General features: G+C 37.5%; 1 protein-coding gene across 2 annotated transcripts in view; it reads left to right on the plus strand.

The window, feature by feature from the left end:
* LOC150079203 (ephrin type-B receptor 1-B-like) overlaps positions 1 to 23,053 on the plus strand; it is a 452,380-nt gene that overhangs the window by 306,567 nt on the left and 122,760 nt on the right. The window contains exons 9-10 of one of the 2 annotated variants that reach the window (XM_090383683.1): positions 7,248 to 7,324; positions 17,951 to 18,094. In XM_090383683.1, coding sequence (XP_090239809.1) covers positions 7,248 to 7,324; positions 17,951 to 18,094 — 221 coding nt within the window. The remainder of the gene's footprint in view (positions 1 to 7,247; positions 7,325 to 17,950; positions 18,095 to 23,053) is intronic. The other variant, XM_090383684.1, reaches the window with a different exon arrangement.

The raw sequence follows: 23,053 nt of genomic DNA on the forward strand, positions 1-23,053 counted from the left end.
GTATACATGCAAGTAAACAGGTGCATGTATACTTGCATATACTACACCAATGCTAGAAGTATAGTTAATAAATTTGAAGAGTTTGAAGTGCTAGTCAAGACATCAAAGGCAGATACTGTTGGGATATCAGATATGTGCTGTCACACAGACATAAACAGTGCAGAATTCGAATTTGGGGAGTAGTGTGTACAGAAAGGAAGGGAGGAGGGATTATGCTGTTAGTTAAGAAACACATAAAATCTAAGTAAGTGCATCCAATTGATGTTGAGTCTGTTTGGTGTGACATAAGCACTGGGAAAGGAAAAATGAGAGTAGGGGTGTGTGTGTTATAGGCCTAATGAATCTGATGAGTATAATGAGCAATTGTGCAGAGAAATAGAGTGTACCAGTAAATCAGAATGTCTTATAATGGAGGATTTTAACTTTCCAGATATTGACTGGAACTTGTGCATGGATTGGTCACTCGCACACTAGCAAGACCTTTGTGGATTTATTGGATGACTGTTTTCTACAGCAATATGTTCGAGAGGCAACCAGAGGGGGGTAATACTCTTGATCTGATTATCAGCAGTGATTATTCATGCATTAAGAATTTGCATATAAAGGAACCACTGGGTGACAGTGATCACAATGTAATGATGTGGGAATTACATAAGGATGTAACTACCATCAAGGCTAAAGGGAAGAGCTTTTACTTTTCCCTTTAGCAGACAGGGGTCTCAGACAGTTAAATTCTGTACAGTAGGATCAACTGATGATCTTACCGACGTTGAATTCTAATTGGGAAGCCTTCAGGGACTTAATTTTGGAGACTACTAGGCTTTTCATTCCAACTAAGAAATACTGTTCAAGGTTTAGGCCTAAATGGGTGTCAGATGAACTAATGAGGCTTGTGGTAGAGAAGAAATATGTATGGGATGCATATAAAATATCAGGTGACACGGAAGCCTATGGCAGATATAAACTACTCTGTAATCAAGTCAAAAAGAAGGTTAGGCACGTGAAGGCAGATTACGATAAATCCTTGGTATAGGATGCAAAGAAATCTTTACTTATGTAAACTATAGAAGAAAAGGGATGAATCAGATTGGACCATGTAACATTGATGGGTTGATTAATGATGATCATGCTCATGTAGCTGATAAACTGAATGAGTATTTTGCATCTATATTGAAGAGTTATTCAATGAGGGGGAGTGCCAGAAGTTTATCAAACACTCTAACAGAACTGATTTTGTAATAACTGAGAGCAAAGTGGAGGAGAAATTGTTGAAATTAAACTTAAAAAAAGCACCTGGGGTGGGTGGGATCTATCCAGTTATATTGAAGGAGGCAGCAAAGGAAGTAGGCAAACCCTTAGCCATAATTATGAGAGCTGCCTTGGACTCAGGGGAGGTCCCCATGGACTGGAAGTGTGTAAATGTATCACCAATTCACAAAGGGGGTTCAAAAGGTGACACAGGTAACTTAGACCTATTAGTTTAACTTGTGTTCCGAGGAAAATAATGGAATTACATGGTTAAAGAAGAATTGCAGGATCATCTAGACAAGACTGCAGTAATAGTTACGACACAGAATGGGTTTGTTAAAGTTAAGTCTTGTCTGATCAATTTGATTGGATACTATGATGTGGTCACAAAGGTACCGAATGCCAAAAATAATTTTGTTATCATATACTTGGATTTCCAGAAAGGTTTTAATTCTGTGGCACATGGAAGACTGCTGTACAAATTGGAGGGGTATGGCATTAAGGATAAGTTGCTACAATGGATAAAGGGATGGTTCAGTGAGAGACAACAGAGAGTGGTATTCAATGGACACTGCTCTTCGTGGAGTTCCCCAGGGTTCGGTGTTGGGCCCATTATTGTTTTTTATATTTATCAATGATATTGATAAAGGTATATCAGGTTTAATGCCCAAATTTTCAGATGATACAAAGGTTGGCAGGGTTGTTAACGACAGTAAAGACAGTTTGCTACTCAAACTGGATCTAGATAAGTTCTGAAAATGGGCTGAAAAGAGGCAACTGAAGTTTAATATTGACAAATACAAAGTACTGCATATGGGTAGCAATAACCGAAATAAAACGTACAAACTGTGTGGTACTATACTCAGGGAAGTGGAAAGTGAAAAAGACCTGGGGGTAATTGTGCAGTCAAATATGAAGTTCTCTGAGCAGTGCAGAGGGGCTGCCAGGGCAGGTCATGGAGTCTTGTCAATGATATATAGGAATTTTGCTAGCAGGGACAGGGAGGTGATTATCTTGTTATACAAGGCAATAGTAGTAATAGTAGTAGTGGCATGTGATGCAAGAAAGCATGTGTATGAGCGTATGGGCGTTAAGTTTCACTTCAAATATTTATAAGTGTACTTCATCTCTGAAAGATTATATATGACCTGGAGTTCTCATAAATTCAGACCTTTTACAATAGTTACACATTGCTTTTTATGTCCAGGATATGGTTACTGTGCATGCTGAGTGTCCTCATAAGGAAGAAGCTGGTTGCATAAATTGTAAAAGAAGAAAGCGGGATTAGCATCATTCTCTGAGAGACAGTAATTGTCCTGAGTGTTTGAGAGCTTTGGAAAATGCAAGGTTAAGGACTGTGGATGAATAGTAAATTCATCCATACCCTTAAAATCGTGCAAATAAATGGTCAGAGATCTAGAACTGTGACAGATGAGATTAGGCTTTCAGCTGAACATAACAGTATTGACATGGTTGCTATTTGAGAACCTTTTAGTGTGGAACTGCAGATTGAGTTTATTTCCAAGATCATGAGATTTCCTATAAATAGTAAATAAATTCAGCCTTCACAAAATGATCCAAAAAGTTGTGTTGTGTTGCAGTTTTTAATAACCACGTGGAGATAACTGTGCTAAACAGAATGTGTAACAGGTTTGCAACTTGTGTACGTGTTACTAGCATTTGACATAAATTTTTTTTGCTGTTGCTATATTGCCCCTCTTCTGAAGGACAATAACTTTCAAAGGTTCCCTGAATTATCAGGAGAATATCTTAAATTTTATGTGGTTCAGCAAATAGTATTTGTTCTGATGTTAATGCTAAGTCAAACTTTTGGTTTAGCAACTAATCTGATGTGCATGGACAGCTTTTGGAAGACTTTCTTTTTAGCTATAATTTTTGTGTATTAAACAAATCACAATTACCTTTCACTTACTGTAGTCACTCTATGTGAGTCGTTGAGTGACTAGATCTGTGAGTCAAACAATGATATTACGTTGACAAAGTCAAATTTTTCTAACTCAAACTCTAGTTGCAGTGTGCATACTTCCTGGAAGAGATAAGTGATCATCATGCTATTTTGTTTGATGTGACAGGAGGTGTTCCAAGTTCTGTGCAATCTATACAGCCCGAGTTGATCGGTTTTTCTATTAAAAATATTGATTAGATGGTTTTTGACCTTTCTCTTAATCTTGATTTTCCCAGTGAGAGACTTTTACAATCTTCCCTGAACGTCACTGAACTTGCTAATAGGATTCAAATTACAATTTTGAGAGCTTCTACACATTTTTTTCATAGCTGCTTCTTTTAAAGCAGCTAAGAAAAAATGTGTTAATGCAAGAACTTGTCCTTGGTCTTCTGAACTGTCAGGACTTAGAAAACAGGTATATCAAGCAAGATGCAAGTATCAGAGAAACAGGCATCTTTCTGGATTTGAGGTTGAGAGGTATTATTTGGAATACAGGTCTCTTAAAAAGCATTATGTAAAGGAGATTGCAATACAGAAGATAGATACATGGATGGAATTCGTCCGAAGCTCCGGAAGTTCTGATCTGTGGGGTCTTATATAAAATTTTGAGAAATAAGGTAATTACGGCAGAAATTTTTGGAACTGTGGTATAAGGTATGTTCGTGTCAGATGGCGCCTGGGATTTCTCCCATCTCCGCGTATGTTCGCTGTATCGAGGACAGTACACTGTCAAGCCAGAGACTTGAAAGTGTGTGGGCCATGTCTGTGCAGTGTGATCTGTTGTGCCCATTGTTTGTCCGGCTTATTGGCCGCCAGGCCCCTGGCGGGGCCCGACGTTGCCCATACCTTGCCACGTGGAGGCTAACCGGGTGTCCAGAATCATGACGAGTTGCTCCGGCAGGTCCTGCCACCTAGTTTCCTGGGATTTCAGTGGCTAGGACCTAAAAAAATAAATAAAATAAAAAAAAATAATAAAATAAATAAATAAAAAAATAAAAATAAAAGTAAAAAATAAAATAAAATAGTAATAAAAAAAAAAAAAAAATATATATATATATATATATATATATATATATATATATACGCGTTTGACATTAATTCTTAAGGAGATTGCTGTTAGGAAATCGCTGGTTGGGGTTGAACGCTAGAAAGATGTGTTAAAAGGCCTAATAGGTCGGGCAGAATTTTGTTGTTATTAAATTTAGACGTGTGTGCTATACGTTAGATGAAAGATAAAAGTGGGAGGGAGGGGAGGCTGAAGACTGTGGGGGTAGAAGTAGAAGTAAGGGATCGATAGAGGAGATGACCCCTGCTAGACAGTATGGCATGCCCATGCTACACCAGAGGGGAGTTTGGATGGCGGGTGGGGGAGACGAAGAAGAGTTATCTCCCCCTGCCATGGATAAGGTATACAGTTAGAGTGGGGGAAGAGACTGAAGACTGGGGGGGGAAGGCAGAAGCATGGGGACGATAGAGAAGGCGACCTCAGGTGGTCAGTGAGGCAGGCGCATGCCTCACCAGGTGAAGAGATGGGTTGGCAGGGGAGAGAGGAAACAGAGCATGTCTCCTCTCCCTCCTGCCTGGGATAGGGAATTTAAGATGAATAGGATAAGGGTACCCCATTCAGCTCGCCATATAGCATTTGGCAGCGGAGCTGCTAGTGGTTCTAGTCCATTTCCAGGAGCGATCGGACCGAAGCATAATCGTTCATGGGATGGTTCCCGTCCGTTCTGCAGTCTTTACCGTCAAAAGGTCCGACTTTGCTCGTCGGCGTTTGTGGGGTCTTTCTTGTGACATTTCCCATCCATGTGGTGTTTGCGTCAATGTTGTTTATAGAGTCATTTCTCACTTATTCAACTTTAGGTCCACTTCAGGGTTTAGTGCCTTGTTATCGGAGGCCATTGGGTTCAGGCGTCTCCCGTGGGATGATTTCCTTCGAGGTTTGTTCATTTCCTTATTGTGTCAGTGGTTGATTGCAGTTTGCTGCGATAAGAGCTCTCCGTCTTTGAACAGGGCCAGTGCATAGCTGGAGAAAGCCTGATATTCTTCCCTGGTGTCCAAGATGTGGTGCTCCTGGCCGTATGGTAGATACTGTATTTTGGTGATGAATGCACTGTGGAGGTCGTCATACAGCTGGCAATCATGCATGAGGTGCTGCCAGCTCTCCAGCCCCCCCCCGCAGGTGCAGGTGGGATCTTCTTGTATTCCGAGTAGGGATAGCTTTGCATTCAGAGCTCCATGTCCTGTCAGTAGGTATGTGACTTGTAGGCCCAGGGAAAACCAGGGTGGGACGTTCGGAAAAACCCGGCCAATGTTGGGCAGAAACTTTCTGGTGATTTCGCCTTTTTGCGAGGTGGCCCATCTATCCTGCCACACCTGCAGCAGGTGAGCATGCAGCTTTTTCTTTTCCATAGTCTTGCTATTGATGATGTCGGTGGTGAATCCCAAACATGTCTGTGGGATACCCTTGTCCAGGTGGTGCGTGAGGCCCCGTCAAATAATCTCTAAGTCCAGTGGAAGGACACCAGCAAGGACTTGCAGGGCATGCGTGCTCGCTGTGCTGCAAGCTCGAGTAATGGTCAGAAGGATTGATCGGTGAATCGAGTCAATGATTCGTTTATTGACAACAGTTGTTGTCAATAAACGAATCAGTGGAACTGTGGTAGTGAACTCAATTGAAACCTCATCTTGGACTGAGATAATAAATGCATTATTGGATAATCTCTTTCCTGAGGATGATTCTACACTGCACCTTGTTGAGCGAATCTAATGTATAATATTGGAGCTGAAACTTTGCCCATTACTCGTTATGAATTATTCTCAGTTATAGAGAATAAAAATGTTAATAAATGCCTCGGAATTGACCAGATTGAGAATATATTCATTATTCTTGTGGCAAAACTTAAGCCAAAGATTATTCTTCAACTGATGAATAGATATCTTCATGAGGGAATTTTTCCCAAACGTTGAAAAAATGAGTTAGTAAAATTTATACCAAAACCGAATAAACCTGTCAGTGAGCCTAGATCATTTAGACCAATTGCATTATTACGCAATTTTGAAAAGTTGTACCTTCATTTAAATGAAATATTAGACAAAAAGAATCTCTGATCCGAGTGCCAGTGTGGATTCACTCACAGTAGATCAGCTCAGGATGCTTTGGTGGACCTTGTTTGTACCATTGAAGAAAACACTAGCAAATATGTTTTAGTTGTTTTCATTGATTTCGAGGGCATCTAACTCTTTATGGTGGGAGAGCACACTGGAACATATTTGTCTGGCAGATTGTTGATTTATGTTTTATATGTCTGACCATTTGGTTACGGTGAAGCCTAAATTTAGTTTAGGAAGGTTTATCGAGAATGCCCTCAGGGATCTATGTTGGTCCCTCAGATGTGGAATCTTATCCTCCTTGAGTGGATGCAATCTGTGCAAGTCAGTTAGTGGTGTCTAATGGTCTATCCAAACAGAAATAGAAAAATCTTAACGTTTGAAAGGCTGCTGTATTGATAAACAATCTTGTAGCTGTATCTTAAGTTATATATTATATAATGCAAGTGCACATCCAAAAAATCTTTTATGAATTGGCACACTGTATCCCTAAGAGTTTGAATTATTTTGGCCATATTTTTTGAAATTCTAATACACTGAATGAATAAATTCCTTCAATGGTTTCTGACTTCTAAAACTACCAAAGGAAAACTAAAATTTTAAGTTTAGAATTTAAGATTCTGTGAATGTATGAATGTTTTTTTTATGCATAGCATGAGTATGTTTGCTGGGAGATTAAGTAATTAATCTGTAATGGTCTTCTGTACCCAATGAAATCACTTAACTAATAGATCAAATTCAGAAATATTGTTTTCAAAGCTTTGATTTCTCCTCAGAGCAAGGAGGGAAATCCTTGCAACAACAATTAAAGCGGGAATAGGAAGAACCAGAACATATGCTAGATATTTTAATTTCATAAAATATAATTTATTTATTTATAGATATATTTAACAATACACTGTATTTAATTATTCTTTTTCAGGAACTCCCATGTTTCAAAAAAGAAGCCACCAGTTGAAAAATTAGAATATCACAGCTGGGAAAGTAAGAGAGTCAAAGGTTATTTTATTCTTTAACTTTGTTTTTTATGGAATACTTTTTTTCTTAAAATTAGTTAGCATTTTTTGTTTATTAATAAATGAAGTCAACTTTTATTTTTTTAATTGGATTAACTGTAATTAATAATACAGTGGTGAAAATGGCTTTACTGTTAATCTGTTACTTTAATGTTAGTCTGGTTTTTTTTTTAAGAATTTTATTTTAAACATCCTTTTACTTCTTAAGGCTGAAGTCAATTTCTTAAATTGTGTTATTTTTATTTTTTCAGAAACCTAATCACCAATTTAATTGGCTTTACAAGTTTGAAGTAAAAACATCAAGTATAAATGTTTTTGTTAGTACATATCTCTGATTATGCTCAACTGCTGTGATGAATAATATCAGCATGTCAATTCCCAATAACCAATTATTTTTAAAGAATTTTTTATTATTATTGCTGCTTCTTTACTAGTGCTATAGATTGATGCCTGTGAAATGGTAATTCAGTTCTTCTGTAGCATTTTTCACCATTTAATACTACTTTTATGTACAGGTAGCCCTTGTTTTGCGATGATTCACATAACAATGGATTTGAAACCAGAAGACCAAAAATATTAAAAAGCTATAAAATTTTTTTATAAATACCAGATATGATGTAAAGAAACAGCACAGCTAATTAGAGATGAGAGCTATCCCAATCTACCATCTAAGCCAATGACAGATGAGGTGATTAGAGATAAGAGGAGAGAAACACTCAGTTTACTGGTTGTGCTATTGTTGGGACACTATTCTATGGTGTCACTTTGTCAGTTTTAGTTAAAAATTGTTTGGATTAAATTAATAAAATGTCTAGTGAGGATATGTGAAAATGTTGTTAAAAAGTCATGTAGATCTATCATGTTGGAAAAAAAAGATGGATGTAATTGGGGAGAATGGAAGATGGTCAGACATGTTCTAATTGTAGAAGTATAAAATTGCCTCCATCAACTGTGAGTACCATAATGAAAAATTGCAGATAAAATAAAACAGCCAATGCTATGGCAGTAAGTTATAGCATAAGCAAACTTTTAAAAAAAATGGAGAAATCGTTGTCATTTTCGGTGGATGATTTAAATCAAAAAAACTTTCCATTGACTCAAGCTGCTATTACTGATAAGGCAAAGTCAATTTTTGAAAATATTAAGAAAAAAGAGCGTGGTGATGAGACATTTTTAGGTAGCAAGGGATGGTTCATGCGATTTAAATCTCAAAGTGAGTGCCACTATAAAGTGGCGAGGCAGCTTCAGAATTTCCTGCAAAGTTTCAAGCCACTGCAGAAGGGGTTAATTATCCTCCTGATCTCATTTTTAATGTTGATGACACTGGGCTTTATTGTAAGAAATTGTCATCACAAACCTTCAATGCCCATGAAGAGCAGTTTTCACCAGGTTTCGAGGCTGCAAAAGACAGGCTAATTCTTCTGCTGGGCACAAATCCCATTTTAATTTTAAAGTGCCAGCAGAAGCTGGCACTTTAAAATTAAAACAATGTTGGTGTACCTTCACAGACACCACTTGCTCCCAAGGGCCTAAACAAAGCCATGTTGCCAGTCTACTGGAAATGGAACAGAAGGCGTGCATGACACAAGGAATCTTGGTACACAAACTATTTTTTGCCCTATTGTGCTCTGTTTTCGTCAAGAGAATGATTTACTAACCAGGGCTCTTCTTCCCTTGGATTATGCCTCTGGCTATCCTGCAAACCTTGCTGAAGTCAGAACAACTCTAGATATCAGTGTTGTTTACATGCCACCAAACACCACTTCACTTTTGCAACCAATTGACCAGGGGGTAATAGCAATCTTTAAAGCCTATTACCTCTTCCAAATATTTAGGGAAATAGTGAGAGTTTTGGACAGGTCAGACAAAACTGTCAAGGATTATTGACACTCATCCGACATTTCGAAGGGCATTAATAACATCAGTGCAGCTTGGAAGGAAGCATTAGTGAACTGTTTGAATGGAGGTAGCACAAACTTCTCCCACACACACAACTTCGCAGGATTAGAGCCAGTGGAGGACATTGTTGAAGACATTAGCAGGCTGGTGCAAGAGACAGGATTGGATGCATTTACAGCTGAAGATGTAACAGAGCTACTGGGTAGCCATGGACAGAAACTTTCCAATGACGACTTTGAAGAATTGGCTAAAGAACTAAGTCAACAGAAGGAGGTGGAGTTGAAAGTAAAAGATTTACCATTATTATCATTAGTAGAGGCATATGATGCAAGAAAGCAAGCTTATGCAGCATCAGCCAAAAAAAAACACTCCCATTTCACCCCTCCGTTCGTTCCAAATACCTGTCCAGCTCAGCCTTAAATTTATTTAAGCTATTCACTTCCACAACAAAAGATGGAAGTCTGTTCAACCAATCAATTACCCGCTGGCTAAAAGCAAACTTCCGCACATCTATCCTACAACTGTCTTTCCTCAATTTGAATTTATGACCTCTCAGGTGATTACTCTCAGCAAGAGGAATAATCCCATCAGCATTGAGCATGCTCAAACCATTCAAGGCTTTATACACCTCAGTCAGATCATCTCGCAGGTGCCTAGTCTCCAGACACTTTAATCTGCAAAACTTAAGCCTTTCTTCATAAGAGCAACCCTTCATTCCATTCACTAATCTTGTTGCCCTTCTCTGTACTTGTTGTTCCAACAGCTCTACATCCCTCTTAAAATGAGGCCGTCTGGCCTGACCATTGCCTTATACAAGGGGATAATCACACCTTTATATCTGCTAGAAAAATTCTTGTATATCATTGACAAGACACCATAAGGTACTCTTGCAGACCATCTGCACTGCTCAGAAAATTTCATATCTGCCTGCACAATTATCCCCAGGTCCTTTTCATTCTCTACCACTGTCAGTGTAGTATCACAGAGTTGATACGTTACTCTGGGGTTACTGCTTCCCATATGTAGTACAGTCGATTCCAGTTATTTGGGACACATCAGGACTAGTGCATTTTGTCCCGATTAAGCGGCTGCCCCAATTATCCGAAGTTTCATGTAAAAAAAGTTAAAAATGCAATGGACCCCCGCTTTACAGTTGGTTCACTGTACAATCAAATCACGTTATGGGAGTTACCATAGCAAAGCACCATTCGCTATATGATGTGTAGTAAGCGCCGGTCATTGTGATCACGTTTGTGAATTGAATTTTAATACAGTACTATTAAACAGCAATTCTAATTAGCGAAAATAGGAGGAATATTATTCACAGGCTATAAAAGTAAAGATATATTAAGCACAAATTTACCCTTTATTACCTTATCAATTAAAAAATTAAATGATACCTGAAAATCGGAAGAATATACGTGATAATCGGAATAATTAATACGTACTGTAATATGTACATACTAACTAGTTGACATTTCTGTTCACTGACATTTGTGGGTGGGGGTTAAAATTTAAAACTGTAAAAAGATAAGCAATCAATAACAAAAAACACGGCACACACAAATCACAAGTAACACGATACGTGCAAGTGAGAACTTTAATAACAAATTAAAAAGCTTTAAAAATAGGAATGAAGAGAGATTCTGAAAATTCCATGAAAGTGTAAACACATGTCACCATAATAACCCACAGAATTCCAGTTGTCGGTATTATCGCAAATTCAATCAGATCGAGTTTACTATTCTTTATGATAGATTGCACTAAACAGAAAAGCCCAATAAACAGGTGACTGCTAATTGTTTTTATTGTTTTATGGTTGTGACCTCCAGAAATCCGACCAAACCACATGGTATGATCAGAGACAATCGTAAGGTAATCTCCAGTGCTGCGGTCTCCTGCCCCGATTAAATGGCATGTTGTCCCAATTAAGTGAAGTAAAGCCTGGCTATTTTCTCGATTGGGTTTTGTTTTTTAAGATTTGCACCAAATAAACGTTTGCCCCGATTAACCGGAATCCACTGTACTTTACATTTGTCAATGTTAAACTTCATTTGCCACCTCTCAGCCCATCTGCTCAACTTTTCTAGATCCTGTTGCAGCAGTGTACTGCCATTAGTGTGTTCTTAACAACCCTGCCAACCTCTGTATCATCTGCAAACTTGGACATTAAGCCTGATATATACCATCATCAATATCATTTATAAATACAAAAAACAACAATGGACCCAACACTGAACCCTGAGGGACTCACTAATAACATTTGTCCACGATGAGCAGTGTCCATTGATTACCACTCTCTGTCTTCTCCCCCTCAACCACCCCTTTATCCATAGCAGCAATTTGCCTCCAATGTCACACTGCTCCAATTTGTGTAGCAGTCTTCCATGTGCAACAGTATCAAAAGCCTTTCTAAGATCCAAATATATGATATCAAAGTTATTCCCTGCATCCAGTTCCTTTGTGACCACATCATAGTGTCCAATCAAATTGGTCAGGCAAGACTTCCCCTTAACAAAAACTATGCTGTGTCTGAGCTATAACTGAAGTCTTGTCTAAATGATCCTGCAGTGCTTCTTTAACCAGTGCCTCCATTAATTTTCCTGGAACAGAAGTTAAGCTCACAGGTCTATAATTACTTGTGTCAGCCTTTGATCCTCCTTTGTGAATTGGGGTCACATTTGCACATTTCCAGTCTATGGGTACCTCCCCTGAGTCCAAGGAAGCTCTCATAATTATGGCTAAGGGTTTGCTTACTTCCTTTGCTGCCTCCTTTAATATAACTGGATAGATCCCACCACCCTGGGTGCCTTTCTTGTGTTTATCTTCAACAGTTTCTCCTCCACTTTACTCCCAGTTATTTCAAGATTCTGTAGCTTACTGCTAGAGTTGAATACACCTCTGGCATTCCCCTCGCTGAATAACTCCTCATGTGTGAATGTCGATGCAAAATATTCATTTAGTTTGTTAGCTACCTGAGCAGGGTCATCAACAGTTGACCCATCAATATCAAGTGGACCAATATGATTCATCCCCTTCCTTCTAGAGTTTACATAAGTAAAGAACTCTTTGCTGTTTTTCTTTGCATCCCTTGCCAAGGATTTCTCGTAATCTGCCTTCGCCTGCCTTGGTTGCATATCAACTTGTATCTATCATAGGCTTCTGTGTCATGTGTTAATTTGTAAGTATCCCATGCATTTTTCTTCTCTGCCATATGCCTTATTAGTTCATCTGACATCCATTTTGGCCTAAACCTTGAACAATATTTCTTAGTTGGTATGTAAAGCCTAGTAGCTTCCAAGATAAGTTCTTTGAATGCTTCCCATTTTGAATTTGCTGTTGGTAACATCATCAGTTGGTCCCACTGTATAGAATTTAAATACTGTCTCAGTCCATCGTAGTCGCCTTTACGGAAGCAATAACCCTTCCCTTTACCCCTAATGGTAGTTATCTCTTTGAGTAAATCCCACTTCAGCACACTGTGATCACTGCCACCCAGTGGTTCATTTATCTGCAGATTCTTAATGCATGAAGAATCACTGCTGATAATCAAATCAAGAGTATTACTCCCTCTAGTTGCCTCCCGAACATGCTGATGTAGAAAACAATCATCCAATAAATCCACAAAAGCCCTGCTAGTGTGTGAGTGACCAGCCCCCAAATTCCAGTCAATATCTGGGAAATTAAAATCTCCCATTATAAGATTTACTGATTTACTGATTTCCCTGTACAATTTCTTATTATACTTATCAGAGTCATTAGGCCTATAGCACACTCCTACTCTCAATTTTGATCTCCCAATGCTTATGTCACACCAAACTGACTCAACACTGCACTGTCCAGCGATGTCGACTGGCTTCACTTCCTTGGTTTTTATATGTTTCTTAACTAATAGCATAACCCCTCCCCCTTCCTATCCTGTCTATCCTTTCTGTAGACGTTGTACTCCCCAAATTCCAGTTCTGCATCCCTTATATCTGTGTGACACCACGTCTCTGATATCCCAACAATATCTGCCTTTGATGTTTTGAGCAATACCTCAAATTCATCAAATTTATTTACTAAACTCCTAGCATTGGTGTACACGCAAGTATACCTGCACCTGTTTCTATTCTTAGCTACCCTAACACAACCCATGTGTTTACTTGTACCGCAATGGCTCCCAGCAGTCTCTGAAATATCATGCATCTTGTTTTTCAGGCTTCTGCTCATTCTAATAGAAGCAGTGCAAGAATCTCTTTCACCTCTGCCAGTGGCTACTGTCAATTTATTGGTCTTTGTCTCCCCCCAAGCTAGCAGTTTTGCGACCCACCTAACACTGCCTCGATAGCATCAGCAAATATTCTTGCACCCTTTCTATTTAAGTGTATCCCATCCCTGTAGAAGCAATCTCTCCTGTTAACAAGTACAGTCCATGCTGAAAAAAATTCTACCCCTTGAGCCTTGCATAATCTTTCCAGGGCCGAATTGATCGACAAGGCTCTCATCATATACTCCCTCCTATCGTGTCTGGGCAGAATTGCAGACACTTTCAAATTCAACCCTAATTCTCGGCTTTCGTTCAACAGTGACCTGTACTTGTTAAGTAATTCTGCCAGTCTCCTACTCTTAATATCATTAGTGCCAACGTGTACAACTATATCACCTTTTGTGCCCTTAAAAGATGATTATTATCTTTAGTAGAATGAGTCATTTGTTACTGCTTGACACCAATAGCTTTAGAGGACATTGCTACTATCATCCTTGCTTTATCCATTTTTTTTCTCCCTCTCCATACTGATTAATTTTTCCATCAAGAGGGGATATTTATTGGTGAAGATCTTCTAATGCTTTCTTTCTCTAGTTTTAGGCCTCAACTTAGTATGCACTTCAGGCGATTGTAGTTTCTTATATACGGCCACAGCCTTATGGTAGTTTAGAAGAAACTGAAATGCCACGACTCACATTGTTTGTCGTCTTATGGCACATTACTATCTTCAAAAAAAATCTGAACACAAGTGTAGTGTAAACTGAGTACATTCATAATTTCTGTGTATTTTGCCCTTCACCTACATATTTTATATAATCAAAATTATATAAAATATGTAGATGAAGATTATAATTTCTGCAGATGGAATTTGACAGTCACAAGAATTCTGCTTCCACCTCTGTGTATTATTCATTTCTAATACAAAGTGTTTCATAACATGTGGGTTGTACTTTCAGGACCAGTGAACAATGAAAAAAAGTTCATATAAATATGTGTCTGATTTTGAATGGTTATGGCTGTTTGAATTTTAAACAAGTTAAATGTTTGAACATCAGTTAGTGCACCTCAGCAGTAACCACATCTGTTCTGTACTATGGTATACTCAAGAAGTGCTCACTAAAACATCCACTGATGGGCAGCAGTTTTTGAGAGGAGCAGGAGAGGGGGGTGCATGCAGGGAGTTACCTAATGACATAATATTTGGATCACTGGTCCAAAAAAATATTCTAAGTGCTGATATGTTGAAAATGATCAGAGCTACTGTTCCAGATCTATAACATGAAACCAGACCTAAAAACTTCTGCAGGGATCAATAAAATGTGATGAAAATTTAGTTTCTTAGTTTCCCTTCTTAAGTAATGTTTGAAATACAGTAAACCCCCGCTATTCACGGTCGCTTATTTAATATAAAATGAAACCTAAAAAAATGTGAATTTTAAAGCGCTGTGAACATTTTCCGCCATAAAAAAACATGAGCATGGCTAAAATTATCTTTCCCAGTCAAAACAGCGCTCAGTGGGTGGGGGGAGATGGGTGACAAAATTGCGAGCGTGGATGTTTCTCGCTAATCCTTGTTCAGTATGTGTTATGCGCTTGTCATGGAAGGTTTCGTCATTTGCTTTTAATTTATATGCTTATAATTATCAATTTATAAATTGATATGCGTACAAAAGTCATAAATCTACTGTTTTCAGTGTAAAACAGACTTTTTCGAATGTGTTAACGGAAGAAAGTGACTTTATTGTGGACAAATTCTTTCTAACCCCTACAAAAATATGGCTGCGAATAACAAGGGAATTGTGAAAAGATCAAAGAAGGTGATGACATTAGCGAATAAAATTGAGTTATTAGACAAAATTTCTAATGGTGAAAGTGTCTTCTCAGTGGCAAAACATTATAAAATCAATGAGTCAACGGTACGATCAATCAAGAAATCGGAAGAAAAAATCCGCCGTAGTGTCCCTTGAAAACACGCTAATTGCTTCAAAAATTTGCTCTGTAACTCTTGATGTTAAATTAGAAAAAATGGAAAAAGCTTTAAATCTGTGGATAGAAGACCGAACTCAAAATAAAATTCCGTTAAGTTCACTCATCATTCGTGAAAAGACAAAATTCCTTTATCAACACTTTAGCGAAACGGGTGATAGCACTGACGTGTGAAGTTTTTTAGTTAGCAAAGGCGCTGGTTTGAAAGATTTGTTTGAAATTTCTAATAAATATTACATTTAATATTTAATTGTTTCCTATTTTCATTTCGATGCCATATGCTTGCATTTCACTATGTACTGTCTATGTACATAGTCATATTATGAAGGTACATAGAATACATACATAGACAACATTTTAGACTAGTTTTTCTTATATATTTCATACTTTGGAACGGAACCCCTTTATTACTACGGGAGCCATAACTCAGTATTCACAGCATTTCTCAGGAACATAACCCCCGTGAACAGCGGGGGTTTACTGTATACCTTCATTTATGCAAACTTTTGGAGGGTGCTATAAAATTTTAATTGGTCTTAAAAGTTTCAAGAAACCTATGAAACATACTGAAAATTTGATGTGATCTTACTTTGCATTCTCAATTAATGCTGAAATTTGTAAAACTGTCTCTTTCTATGTAGGGAGGGGAAGCAGATAATCATATTGAAATGGATTCTCATGCCATCCCCCAGGAACTAAGGACCATGCTGAAAATTTGATGTTAATAAGTCAAAACGTACTTCCATTCATGTACATGGAACTTGAAATTTTAGGGATGGCTTGACAGATCTTTCTAAAATACTCAAATACAGTAATACCCCGACTTACGCGAACTCGGAGTTACGCGGTTCTTGATTTTTTCATTTGGCAACGCTGCCGCCCACTATCTTCAAGGTCTTTTTTCATATGTTATCGATATACGGTGCGACGGCGGAGAATGAGAGCGAAAGATGAACAAAATTCAACTTTGCTGCTTTTATGTTTTTTATATCAGTGAAGGGGAAACACATTTCACCATAATAACGTAAAAACCAACACAATTCCAGCTATCGATATAATCGCAAATGCAATTAGATCGAGTTTACTACTAGTTTATAACAGATTTCACTAGCAGAAACGCAACTGGATTTTTATTGTTTTATGGTAGTAACCCCTAGAAATGTGAGGTGCTAATAGCGTATCTCTGCCTTTATAGTGTTGTTTATTCAGTTGCTACATGCGCGCAGCTTTGTTTATGCGTATTAAGCGTGCCTCCTCGTTTTGTAATTGTGCTTTATTCCCTAAAAATGAGTAAAATACTTAAAAGGTGTGAAAAGGAAGCGTACTGAAGACACTGCAGATTCAAAGAGAAAAAGAAAAGCAATTATCGATGAACAGAGGCGGACTGGGTCAAAAATTCTTACCCGGGAAAATTTATAGTGGCCTCATACTATGGTTTATGGCCAAAATCACACAGGCCCACCGGGGTTTCCCCGGTAAGGCTTATGGCCAGTCCGCCTCTGTCGATAGAGAAAAAATATGAAATTGTGAAACGCTTTGAGCGAAATGAAAGACCATGTGATATTGCACGTGCTACAGGCCTAAATGAAGCAACGGCGAAAAGCACATGACAATTGCAAACTTGACAGGTTGAAAATTGAAAAGGGCTTAAAAATTTTAGAAAACATAGACTCCAACGAAGAACGCGTTATAGCTACAAAGCAAGGAATAAAAAAATTATCAGCTTGCTACGAAGAAATTCTGCGTGAAAAAAAGAAGGCGCTGTGTCGTCGGACGAATTTGTTAGATTTTATGAAGCCATCGACATCGAAATAACTTTTTAACGTAAGTCATTTGTTTTTTTAATACATATTTTGTATTAATATGTATAAAGAACTGCAATTTTATTAATATTTTTCTTCTAAACTAGTGTTTTTGTTAGTCCTTGGTCCCAATTAAGCAAAATTTATATGTATTTATATGCAAAGTTATACCCCGACTTACGCGAATTCGACTTACGCGATTTTTGTCGGACCCACCTATCGCGTAACTTCGGGGTATTACTGTAATATAAAATTTCATTAAAAGCTGTCCACTGGAAGGGGAAATCTTACATGTAGACAGATGAACATGGTGAAAATAGTAGATGCTTTACAGATTTGTGGATGCACCAAAAAATGGAGTTTTCAACAGTAAAAAATAAATAAGAATAAGCAAAATTGGACCTAGTATGAATAAACATTTCATTGGGAATGTGGCTGCTTATTCTAGTTTATTGTTTTATTTTTTACCATTGGAAACTCTGGGAAGCCATTCTTTAAATAGCCATAATATTCAGAACTTAATACATGCCTATATGAACTTTTTTTTTTCTGCAGATAAAAGTGTCTTCAGGTAGTGAAAGTATGATCCACATGTTATGAAACAAGCTGTATATGTTGGTATCATTGGATATTCTTAAATTGCTTAATTATAACAAGTTCATATTATTTTCAGTACTAACTCCACTCTTTACCACTTCTGGAGGCTCAAAGAGTTATGTAGATCCGCATACATATGAAGATCCGAATCAGGCTGTTCAAGACTTTACCAAAGAGATTGATACATCCTTCATCATTATTGAGGCCATAATTGGAGGAGGTAAGCAACAGAAATATTCTTAAGTAAAATTTGTCAATATATATCTTGCTTTAATCCACTACCCTCCTTTCATGCAGCACCCTATACCACATAGGCTGTTGCATGAAATGTTGATACACTTAAATATTTCTTAAGAAACTCATTTATTATTACAAAAATTGAGTTTTAATGATCAGATTCTTGGAAAAACATTCTTATTTTACCCAATGTTCAATATGTCCTCTATTTTGATAAACAGTTTCCTGAAGGCTTATACAAATGTTTGTAATAATGCAATTGCAGTCTTGATTAAAGAATTTCTTCACTGTCTCTCTGATGAGAGTTGAATCCAGACCTATCTAATTACCAATTGCATAAAATAACTGAATAATCATGGCTCTCAAGTATGTGCATGTAATAGATTTCCTGCAGAACAGCTTCACTTTAAAGAAACCCCACAAGAAAAGTGACATGGGTTCAAGTAATCAGAGGTGATCAAAAATACCTACAATTGTGATGATCAGGATAATGATGAATATATAGGAGCCAAAAACAGTGTGCAAAAAATCCAATCACAAACCATATATGGCTGACATTATTAGCAACCATAATATAAGGTAGCCACAGGCTTTTGCTGCACCAGTCAAAAAAAAAAAAAAATTTATAATAATAATAAATAAAGAAAAAGTAACAGTAAATATATAAGGATATAAAAAATAAAAGCTAATTATGTGACCCCCTCCTCAAGTCCAGTTGACCTTTGAATTTTTCCAAAGGAGGTAGCTTGCTCCAGTAATCAACAAGTCACTGGCTAAATGAAAACTTGCTGCAATCCAGTAATTTGAATTTATAGCCCCTAGGTCTGGAATCCTTTATAATAGTGAAAATTTTACTATCATTCATTTTAATAAAACCCACTTGGACTCTTATAGACCTTAATCACATCACATCTAAGGCACCTGGTTGCTGAGCCTTGCAACCCTATAATCAGAGGCTTTCTTTGTGCAGTCACCCTTTCAGTATCTTTTTTTTTTTTAGGTGAGGTCTGCCATAACCGGACACGGTATTTCAAGTGTGAGCTTAAAATTGCCTTATACAGTGGGATTATGATCTCCCTATCATGACAGGCAAATGTTTCATAAATAATCAGTAGAACACCATCGGTTCAGTGTTGAGTCCATTGTTGTTTTCTGTATTTATTAATATTTATGAAGGTATATCAGGCTTAATGTCTATGTTTTCAGATGATACAAAGGTTGGCAGGGTTGTCAATGACAGTACACTACTGCTAGAGGATCTAGAAAATTTGAGCAGATGGGCTGAGAGGTGGCAACTGAAGTTTAACAAATGTAAATTACTGCATATAGCTAGCAGTAACCCCAGAGTAACATATCAACTGTGTGGTACTACACTCAAGATGGTAGAGAATGAAAAGAACCTGGGGCTAATTGTGCAGTCAGATATGAAGTTTTCTGAGCAGTGAACAAGAGTAGCTCATGGTGTCTTATCAATGGTATACATGCATTTTTCTAGCATGGATAAGGAGGTGATTATCCACTTATATAAGGCAATGGTCAGGCAACACTTTGAATACTGTATATACAGGTCTGGAGGCTCATTTTAGGAAGGATGTAGAGCTGCTGGAATGAGTACAGAGAAGAGCAGTAAGGTTAGTGAATGGAACAAAGGGTTACTCTTAGGAAGAAAGGCTTAAGATTTGCAAACTACAGTGTCTGGTGACTAGGCACCTGCGAGGTGATCTGATTGAGGTGTATAAGGCCTTGAATGATTTGAGTAAACTCAATGCAGATGGGATTTTTCCTCTTGCCCAGATTAATTGCCTGAGGGGACACAAATTCAGTTGTAGAATAGTTGTGTGGTTGATTGCTGGAACAAACTTCCATCTGTCGTTGTAGCGGCTAAAATAAGTTCAAGGCAGAACACTAGACAAACATTTGGAACAAATTGATGGGTGAAATGGAAGGTTTTTTTTTTTTTGGCTGATGCTGTATATGCTTGCTTTCTTGCATCATATGCCTCTACTAATGCTAACTTCGCTTGTAGAACTGCCTTTATATACTGGTGATATTATTATTATTAGCCATATGGTTCAAGGAAGCCTGAGGCTTATGTTGCACCAGCCAAAACAAAAAAAAATTCCTGCGTTACTCTGAAAGAGAGAGAGTCAGAAGTAGAAGGGAATCACCAAGAAAGAGAAGAATGATGATATCCAGCTCAGGACCTTGGGTGTGCCATGCCCCTACTCACCAGATGTGAGCCCCTGGGGGGGGGGATATGGTGGCACTTCTCCAATCTAGAGTCCAATGGTGCCCTCATAGCTAACCTCAATGGCTCAGTACACTCTCTGGCAACCTCCCTCAAAATATACTGGGTATACGCCATCAACTCCAGAAGCCTTACTTAGCTTTAGGCTTGAAAGTTTTTCTAATAAATAAACTTTCTGAAATTTCACTATCGCTAAATTCATGCTACTCGGCTTCACTTGTACAGCCACTCCTCACCTGAAGGGTCTTTTGTCAGTAAAGATTGATGCAAAGTACTTATTCAATTTATCAGCAACAATCAGCTGGGCTAACTAAAACTTTTCCACATCCATCACGCAACAGTCTGATCTGATTCTTTTTCTTCTTTATAGTGAAATGCTTCACTATAAATCTTCTCCCAAGACAAGCATTGCAGATTGAAATAATTGTCTCCATAGCCTGAAATGTTTTATACACTGATGCAAAATGATTATGCATTTTATTTTTAACAAAATAAATTAAAGATAAAACTATTTATACATATTTATTTACAAATACAAATGCCTTTTCATTGTGACTAATGTTTGAAATTAACATAAGTTGGTAAAAAAAATACTCAAAGTAAACAAATATGGTTGTGATACCATTAGGTCTTCTATAACAAATATTAGTATTTAGTTGTCTTCTATAACAAATATTAGTATTTACTGCCTTGCACCTGTCTGGTATGGAGTGTATCAGATTCTTGATATATTTAATGATGCCATGAATAATGATTTCTTGCAATGTTGTCTTGCTTGATGGCTTTTTATCAGTAAATTTCTGTCCCATAACACTCCAGCAGTTTTCAGTTGGAACTATTTCTTGGCCATTGCAGTCTTGCATGAACTTCTTCACCTAAGGATAAAAAAAAAAAAAAGTCAGTATTTGAAATATAAACAAATTAAAAATTAGCATAATAGAAATTGTATTAAATGATTATGTAATATTGTACTAACCTTACATGCAGTGTTGTAAGGCATAGAGTCATGTTTGAAAACACAATTTTCTGTCTCTTGAAAGTGGTCTCTGATGATGGGCAGAAAGAGTCTTCTTTAAAATTTCTGTATAGTAGTCACTATTAACAGTACCACTTATAAAACATATTCTGCCCATTTCTTTGCTTGTTATGCATCCTCAAACGATTGGCCAATGGAAGCTTTAACGTTGATTGAATACAGTCGGGTGATAAACTGTGTTAGATCTATCAGAATGTAGTATTTACCATCCATTCCATGGGAAATTTGGATTCATCAAAGAGTATTAGATTCCCATTTCTCAATTGTCCAATTAGCACATTCTTTAGTCCAAGTTAGTCATCATTGTTTCCTCATGGTTTTATCAGTAAGGCTTCTTATAAGATTGATATGCTTTCAGACACTCATTTCTTTGTTGGACAGTTCAATCACTTGCATTTACCTCAACATGGATTTCAAGTCCGTGGTACTTGCATGGCGATTGCAGAGGCATAGATGCTATAGTACATTTCTATTTCATTATGGTTAGATTTTCTTTTGATATCACCAGTCTCACTTTTTTTAAAAATAATCTTGACTAGTAATGGGCACCTTTTTCAGAAAAACCCTCCCTATCAAGGCAGTAATTACACTTTGCTACCTTGGAGTTAGAAGTGTATGCTATACTGCTACTGAATAGGAAGTGCTTTTATAAACAAGTTGATGCAATAGTGTCTTGAAATGACATAATTTTACCCGTTGAGAGAATTATTAAGGAAATATTAATCTTTAAGAGGGTGATGCAATTTATGTGTGGCTGCCACTGTTGTGGCCTCTGTGGCTTCTCTTCTTTCTGTCCAATTGATAGAAGCCATGTATCATGTTAAACTGATGTAATCCCATTCGTTGTACATGAATGGGATTATGGGATATAATTTAAGGAATGAAATTATATCTCATACCTTTTCAACTGTGACAACTGCAATATCTTTCTTCATATTCCAACAAAGGACTGTGTGTCACTTCCTGTTAATGGTTCTCATGAGCCCTATGTGTCATCCAATTCATGGGTAATGATCAGATCTAAAGTATTCTTACCCTAGTGTGTTCTCTAACCTGCTGTTGCTAGCTAATGATGATCATCTAGTTTAGCTTAGCTCCTCCTGCTTGCTCCAATTAATAAGCAGCAGATCATACTCATAATAAGACATTCACACATTCTCTTCCTTTTATTCTGCATCTAAAGACTCATTGTACTGATCACAATTTCCTAATTGGTAGCATACACCCAATCTAATTTTACCCTTGTATCCAGCTGCTTCACATCACGCAGATTCTATGCTGACATGCATAAGTACTGAATCCTGGAAAACTTTAGACGTTGCTCAAGCTGCTTTCGATAAGCAGCATATCACACACTATCCCTTCTATCTTGTTTAACCTGCCTAAATACATTTTTTGTACAATCATAAAACTCATCATCTTCTTCTTCTGGATGACACTACATTTCCATAAGTCCTGTTATGTCAGCATTAATTGTCTAACCTTGAGCTTGATTAACTCATTTTATTGATAGCACTCTTGACATTATTGTAGACACAATTAAGGTTAGTGCTTCTATATTCACTACCATAACAAACCCCATGAAGTTATAAAGCTTGTTTCCGAAACATTGCTACCATCGACACATTTTGCTATCATCTCAATGATATTGATGGAGA

This window comes from Mastigoproctus giganteus, chromosome 10 (genome assembly GCF_048544385.1).
Source record: "Mastigoproctus giganteus isolate SK-2022 chromosome 10, ASM4854438v1, whole genome shotgun sequence".
Classification (NCBI taxonomy): Eukaryota; Metazoa; Arthropoda; class Arachnida; order Uropygi; family Thelyphonidae; genus Mastigoproctus; species Mastigoproctus giganteus.